Source organism: Ipomoea triloba, chromosome 15 (assembly GCF_003576645.1).
Source record: "Ipomoea triloba cultivar NCNSP0323 chromosome 15, ASM357664v1".
In the NCBI taxonomy this organism is placed as follows: Eukaryota; Viridiplantae; Streptophyta; class Magnoliopsida; order Solanales; family Convolvulaceae; genus Ipomoea; species Ipomoea triloba.
The window spans coordinates 16,596,807-16,605,221 of NC_044930.1; the positions used below are offsets into that span (position 1 = coordinate 16,596,807).

General features: G+C 33.2%; 1 protein-coding gene across 2 annotated transcripts; it reads right to left on the minus strand.

Annotated features, from left to right (window-relative positions):
- Positions 1 to 371: 371 nt before the first annotated feature.
- LOC116006380 (receptor kinase-like protein Xa21) lies at positions 372 to 4,780 on the minus strand. Of its 2 annotated transcripts, none has more exons than XM_031246732.1 (4): positions 4,535 to 4,780; positions 3,342 to 3,704; positions 904 to 2,892; positions 372 to 795 (listed from the first exon to the last, which is right to left on the minus strand). In XM_031246732.1, exons 1-4 carry the CDS (start codon positions 4,764 to 4,766, stop codon positions 440 to 442), a joined length of 2,940 nt encoding a protein of 979 aa, XP_031102592.1. In that variant the 5' UTR covers positions 4,767 to 4,780; the 3' UTR covers positions 372 to 439. The 2 variants fall into 2 exon arrangements, with proteins under 2 accessions (XP_031102592.1, XP_031102591.1); XM_031246731.1 differs by having other exon boundaries at positions 4,049 to 4,780.
- Positions 4,781 to 8,415: the final 3,635 nt, after the last annotated feature.

Sequence of the window (8,415 nt, forward strand, 5' to 3'; positions counted from 1 at the left end):
TAATGTACCTTCAGTACAAAAATAATATATACTTGTAGTATATTTAAAATGTACTTTGTATTCATGGTCTACACAATAATTTGTCATTATAGATCAAATTAGGATCAACCAAAAGTTATATGGATAGGACAGGAAAAAAAGGGACAAAAGTTTATGTAATCCACTACCAAAAAAAAAATAAAAAAAAAAATCAACGATTTAAATAACACCCTAACAATTTGAAAAAACTATCGATATCCTTGTTTTACGTACAAAAATTCATTAGTAAATTAAATAATACCCTAGAGCTAGTGGAAAACAAAACAGTACAGCACAGCACAACTGAAACTATCATTTTTTGTGAAACAAAAAACTTGAAAGCTCATATAAAGTAAGATACAAAAGGAACTGGATGTCGCATTTAACTTCCATTCTCAAGTAAGATACAATGAATACCACTTTAAGTTCTGGCATACAAAGAAAGAAGTTGGACTTTGATCTTTCCCAATGCTATTAAGGCATCTTTGATGGTCATCCTCTCTCGGGGGGATTCTACTGAACATTTCATGCCCAGCTCAAACATAGCCAACACACACTGCAATTTTTCATCATATTTGTCTTCATTTGGTCCAATTAAGTTGGGATCTATAATCTCACTTATTTTGGTCGGAATACCATTTTGCACCCAACTCCTCAAACTTAAATCTTCATTGAACATTTCATCTCCGGGTTGTTTCCTAGTAAAAACTTCAAGCAACATGATACCATAACTGTACATATCGCTGCGAGTGGAAACAATACCCTCCTGCCCATACTCTAGAACCAATGCAAAATTTGAGTGGAAGCCATAAGAAATGCAAACTATTATGTGTAAAATTTTAAAATGAAATCCACAAAGTTCCAAAAAAAAAAGTGAAAGTATACCTGGGGCAATATAACCAATTGTTGCAAGGGAATTTGTAAAGGCTGTGGAATTCCCATCAACTAAGAGCTTTGCAGCACCAAAGTCACTCAAATGACCAACCATGTCAATATCCATTAAGACATTGTTGGGTTTCAAGTCACAATGAATAACATGCTCGGAATAACCATTGTGGAGATATTCCAATGCAGATGTCACATCCATCATTATACTCACTCTTTGTATCATATCCAAGAAATGATTGTGAGAATATAACCATTTGTGTAGACTCCCATTAGGCATGTACTCTAGCACCAAGCCTTTAAAATCCAAGTTTGTACAACAGCCAAGAACCTTTGTGAGGTTTCTGTGACGAATGTTGCGCAAAACTTCACATTCAATGTCAAAACTCCTACATGCATCTTCATGTATCAAATGAAAAACCTTGACAGCTACGTGCATCCCATTTGTTAAAATCCCTTCATAAACTGATCCGAAGCTTCCACTACCTAGCAAGTGGCTTTCATCAAATCCATTGGTTGCCCGTTGGAGTTCGTAGTATGAAAATCTTGCTGGTATCAATGCCAACAGCAAGCCAGGTTCACAGGGAACCTTCCTCCTATGCCTCTTCAAAATAAAAAATACAGCAACAGAGGTAATTAACACTACAAGAACTGCCAAGGAGACAAGTACATACATAACCACTCTGTTCTTCTTTGATGGATGCAAAGTATTGGCTGGGCAAAGTGGGACATGCATCCCAGGAGTACCGCATAGACCATCATTTCCCAAGAATGATTCATAAGTGAAGTTGGCAAAAGGGCCTCCACTCGGAATTTCTCCGGTTAATCTGTTGTATGAAACATTGAAATATTTCATGCTTACTAGTCCCTCTAATGACTTGGGAATCATTCCGGAGAAATTATTATGAGAAAGATCCAAAGAATTTAGATCCAGGAGTTTGCCAAATTTGTCAGGAATAGAACCCTGGAGTCTATTATGAGCCACTGAAAAATGCATCAATTGTGTTAAGCCTCCAATAGTACTCGGAATTTCTCCAGACAGCTTATTGTTTGAGAGATCAATAAGTATTGCTGTCTTTGCATTCCCGATTTCCTGAGGTAGAAAACCGTGTAAGTTATTAGAACGCAAATGGAGCCTCAAAAGATTTTCAAGGTTCCATAGGTTTCGAGGGAGGTCTATGAATTCATTTTGAGAGAAATAGATTTCTCTTAGGGTAGAAACATTCCCTAAACAATCCGAGATTGGGCCTGCAAATTTATTTTTGGTTAAATCTATCATACCCAAATTCCGTAGTTGACACAGCACTTCTGGAAATGATCCTTTTAATCTATCCTCTGACAAAATGAATCTCTGAAGATTCTGAAGATCCCGAATGGTTGTGGGTAGAAATCCTGTAATATCATTGGTTGCTAGACTCAAATCGTACAAGTTACTTAAATTGCCAATCTCATTTGGAATTGGTCCCCGGATGGTACAATCTCTAATGAAGAATACTTCCAGAGTGGTTGAGAGGTTTCCTATTGAATTTGGGAGGAGGGTGTTTAAAGGGTTAAATGACAGCGACAATTGTTGGAGATATCTACAGTTTGCCAATGAAGTGATAAGGCTAAATTGGGCATCAGTTGTTAGGTTGTTAGAATACATGGATAACAGATGAAGTTGTGGTAAGTTTCCGAGGGAGTTTGGAATGAAGCCTGTGAATTGGTTTTGGCTAAGTTCAAGAACAACAAGATTGGAAGCATTTGAGATTTGGGCTGGTATAACTCCTCTAATACTGTTCATCCCAAGGTACAGTTCTTCTAAACTTGGAAGCCAATAACCCAAAGAGGATGGAAGAGTTCCTGAAAGGTTATAATTTGATGTGAGTGATAGTATCGTAAGTGTTGAGACATTGAAAATTTCCCATGGAATGGAACCACGCAATCCATTCATATCCAACTTGAGTTCCTCCAGTTCTTCGAGATTGCCCAACTCTTTTGGTATTTCACCTGCGGATTTGCCAAAGACCAAAGTTACTAGATTAAGGTCATGTTTGGTAAATGGCTATTAGCTGATTGGGTTAGAATGTATTATTAGTAGTTGATAACATTAGCTGATTATAGAAAGATGTTTGGTATATTAGCGGTTAGCTGATAGCTGTTTGGTATAATTTCTTTTCTCAAAAAACTAATTGAAAAAGTTGATTTAAGTAGCCTTTTGAATTTTTTAGTATTTTGGAGTTACAAAAAGCTTATTAACCAAACAGTTATGTTGATTTTTTAACTAAGTCAAACAACTAATAATGTTCAAATAAATCAAAATTGGTTGATAAGCTAATTATTTACCAAACAAGCCTAACATTAATATTTCTAACTAATTTCTATTTATGTATGTTCAATAAGAAAAAAAGTATGGTGATGAGACAGCAATATATAGAAATGAGTTTCATCGTCAGTACCTAACAAGGCATTTACACCAAGATCAACTTTCTTTAGCATTGTCAAATTTCCAATTTGTCTTGGCAAAGACCCATTTAGTTGATTCCCCCACATAAAAAGGAATTTAAGCTTAGAGCATTTGCCTATGCTCGTCGGAATATTGCCATTTAGCTTATTTATCTCCAAGAAAATTTCTTCAAGCTTCTGAGAATGTGAACACATGTTTGGAGGGAGAGGACCTGACAAGCTATTGCTTAATAAACTGATAGAAGTTAGTTGAGAAATATTAAATATTGTTTCAGGTATTGCTCCTGTTAGATGGTTGTAGCTGATTTCAAGCTCAGCTAGTCTTTGAAGATTACCAATCTCCTGGGGAATTATTCCTGCAAATTAAGGTATAACATAAGTAGTTATGTTGTATATATTTTTAAGAATACTCACTTTTATATTGTTAAACTCTGATCTAGGAAGACGATATATTCTTTTACTTTTATTTATAGATCGAATCTAGGAAGAAGACAGATTCTTCTACTTTAGATCAAATCAATATTCAATATAGAAGATGGAGCATCTATATTCTATATAGAGTCATGCATGCATGCATGCACTAATATTTAACTATTTGAGGATGGAAGACATGTTTTATGCTTATTAGGAAAAAGCATTTTTCGAAGGTTTCATATCACATCACTGTAGAAGCTAAATAATATAATGCAAGAACATATACCTTCCAATTTGTTGCCTCCGAGGTATAAAACTCGAAGCATATTCAAACTCCCAATCTCCTTCGGAATCGTCCCAGTAAAATCGTTGTAAGCCAACGCCAATACTTTAAGTTCCAAACATGCTGATAAATTCCTTGGAATATTACCATTCAACTTGTTGAAGTACAGAACAAGCTCTTCGAGCCTTGTAAGATGTTGGCATAGGTTCATAGGAAGGGATCCAGACAAGCTATTATTTCCAAGTAGCAAAAATTGCAATGTGGAAATGTTGAAGATGGTGAAGGGTATAATACCATCAAGTTGGTTGACTTCCAATATTAATAATTTAACATTTTTAAGATTGCCAATCTCTTTCGGGATTCTCCCACTAAAATTATTGTAACTAAAATTTATGTGTCGTAATCGGCGTAAATTGATTAACTCTCTAGGCAAGTTCCCATAAAAATAGTTGAAACTAATGTCAAGATGAAGGAGAAATGAGAGATTACCTAGTTGTGGAGGAAGGGTACCAACAAGACCCATATCAGATATGTCTAAGGCAACCACTCTCTGATGTCTTTTTCCACAGAAAATTCCAATCCAATTGCAAACAGAGATATTGGTTGACCAACTCTGTGCCAAGATATGATCGTCGCTTAAGTTGAGGTAAGATTTTAAAGAAAGAAGAGATGATTGATCAATAGTGATGTTGGTGGTTAGGGCATTGGGTATGAAAGCCATTGCTAAAATGAAGAAGAAAAATAGAGAAGAAAACTTTCTAACCATCTCCATGTTACTATGCTTTAATTTTGGTACTACAAAGGTCTCTACTCTCTACCTATAAATACTATAATTCTATCCCGTGCACCACGAAATGATTTAATGCGTTCAACAACCTAAGTACTTTTATGCAAGTTTTTTTTTTTTTTTTTTTTAATTTTAACTTCACATGTCCTTCTGCCACTTCAATTAAAAGCATGCCAGGCTTCACATTTGGCAAGGTGAGGTGAAATTTAATTTTTTATATTTAATTATTTTTATTATAGTTATAAATTTTAAAAAATTACTGTTTAATTACACAAAATATTTATTTACTTTAAAATTCATATTTTTCATTTTTTATTTATGTTTACTTTACATAAATACGGAGTAGTTTTATGTAATTTGAAGTTTTACGTAATACAAATTATTTTCTTTCAAATTTTTACATAATACAGTTTTTAAAATATTTATGTAATAGGAAATTAATTTTATTTTGAATTTAATGAAAATAAATTTACTTAATTTAAAATTAATTTTATTTCATTTTTTAACATTTGAAATTTACATTGATTGGAGAAAATAATTTTTGAAGTGATGTTGAAAATTATATAAGGGTCACTTTTGAAAGTGGGCTAGAATTGTATGAATGTAGGAAGAGAATGTTTCACTTTTGGTCCTTTGAGTATTATACATGAATCATATTTAGTGATTAACTATTAAAATTTTTTAATTAGGTGCATGATTATGTAATTTGTATCCCATTTGGTCATATCATCCATTTTCTCGATCAACTATTGTTGAGAGTACTCCTTCCGAAAGGATCACTGCATTTGCTTCTTCTGGAATGAGCACTTCGCGAAGGGGCACTGCCATAATTAACACAATTCACTATCCATTAACCATAATTAATTCACTATCCATGTCGTGCAGGTGTACCCTACTTGTTTATTTTATTTTTAAATTTTCTTTAGTTCGGTCATTGATGACTTTTTTTATTTAGGGAAAGCTTGCATCCTCTCTAGGTGAAGCATGCTGATATGATCCCACATCGACTCCACAAGAGATTGTGGAGTGGTACTTAAGTTGGAGCTAAACCTCCACTAATGAACCAGCTTTTGTGATGGAATTAGGGTCTTGCCTTGAGTGTCGTGTATCATTTGATTCTCTTGTTAAGAGGTAGGAGCATGGTGGGAAAAAGAGAACCGAGAAGAGTCTGGAGTGAAACCTAGAATTGGGGTATTTAAGTTGGGGTCAAACCTCCACTCATCCGAGAAGAGTCACCTAGAATTGGGGTATTTAAGTTGGGGTCAAACCTCCACTCATCCGAGAAGAGTCTGGAGTGAAACCTAGAATTGGGGTATTTAAGTTGGGGTCAAACCTCCACTCATGAGTTAGCTTTTGTGGTGGAGTTAAGGTCTTGGCTTAAGTGTCGTGCACCATTTTAATTGATACAACATAGCCTAACTCCAGAAGAAGGAGATAAGAGAAGAGATTGCCACCAGACAAATTAATACTCCCTCCGTCCCGAATTGGATGTCTCATTTTCTTTTTGCACGCTTTTTAAGAAATTAAAGTAAATGTGATGTGCTTTCAAATTATGTCCCAAACTTTTTCACTTTTGGAAATAAAAGCAATAAAGAAAGCAAAAGTCATAAGGATAAATTGGGAAAAGTATAATGATGGTAATGTTCAATTTTGAAAAGGGGACAACATTTTGAGACAAACTAAAAAGGAAAGTAAGACAAGTAAAATGGAGGTAATATATATTATAGAGATTGTCACCAGACACAATAATATATATTATATTATTCAATACCCTTCTTCATTTACATAGATAGCTATGTATACAACATCATAGAAACTATCCATTACCCCACTACTTATATAACTATCTATTAAATGTCTAGAATAGTGGTTATCCCACTATATTATAATAATAATAATAATAATAATAATGATAATAAGCAACAATAAGAACTACTGCAACAATATCATGAGTGTATCACACACCTTGTATGATCAGTTGTATCTTAGTCAGTAAAGGACCAAAATAAGATAAATTAATCTAAATTGTACATAACTGATCGGCTCAAATTAAGAAAACTAAAAAGCAACTTCCATGAAGAGTTTTCTTTTTTTTTTTTTGAGTGCTCCCATGAAAAGTTAGATTTAAAACATTATAGTTATCAGGCAAATATTAGATTAACTTATCAGCTGGGGTTGCTCATCATTAATGACTTTGATCCTTGTAGCATTTTGCTTTCAGAGGTGATCGATGTGCCTTGACTTCTCATCTATCCAAATTTCAATTATAGAAAATGCATTATTGCAATAATATATCACTTCATCATACTTTCGTAGGAGACGGGTCTTGACTCTCAAGTCAACAATCCGTGTACATGACCTGTATGGCATGGCGAATTAATAATAATAATAATAATAATAATAATAATAATGACAAGCACCATGTGTTTAGATGACATTTCAGTAGCTCTATTTGAGAAAATGTCACATAATCGAACTTTAGTAGTGAGAAAGAAAAATATTATATGTATTCTCTTTTTAATAGTTAAAATTTACTCTAATTGATTACACAAATTATTTATTTACTTTCAGATTTATATTTTTCATTTTTATTTATTTTTACTTTACATAAATAGCTTTAAATAATTTGAATTTTTACTTAATACAAATTATTTTCTTTCAAATTTTTACATAAGACAATTTTTAAAAATATTTATGTAATATGAAATTATTTTATTTCAAATTTAATGAAAATAACTTGACGTAATTTAAATCTTTATTTTATTTTGTAATATTTAAAGTAATTCATATAGGGATAGAAGAGAATAATTGTGAAAATAAAATAATTTTTTAGGTGACTTGCTTGGAGTAAGGGTCACTTTAATTTTGAGAGTCAGTTAGAATTGTATGGATGTAGAAAAAATAAAGTTGAAGTGCAATTGCCAAGACCTAGTGGCACTCGGTTGCACTCCATATAAAAGGGGTGGGTTCGAGTCTCAGTGGATGTGATATTGACTCTTTATGCTCATATGTTGTATTGTAACAGAGTCAGTAGTGCTCAAAAAAGTGGAATAATAATAATAATTCTTTTATGGTCTGTTTGGTTGAATGTAGTTTGGGGGAATTGCGATTTAGTGAATTCCCAAACTACATTGTTTGGTTGGAGGGAATTGCAATTTTCTCCAAATGATGAATTGCAATTCATGGGGTGTACCCCATGAATTGCAATTCGGTGGAGAGGAGGGGCAATTTGTTGGTGTAAAGACAATTTTGCCCCTCCTCCCATACCCTTTCTCTTCTTTTTTTTTTTTATTTTATTTTATAAATTTGAAAGAATTATTATTATTATTATTTTGAAAGAATTATTATTATTATTATTATTATACTTATTATTATTATTATTTTTTGAAAGAATTATTATTACTACTACTACTACTGACATTTTAGTTATTTTTCGCTTCTTACCTTTCAATTCCATGTACTCCTATTCCTGCATACCAAACACTGTAATTTCAATTCCTACTTTATTCATTGAATTATTGTAATTCTACCGAATTATAATTCTCCCCCCCCCCCCCCCCCCCCCCCCCCCCCCCCCAAACCC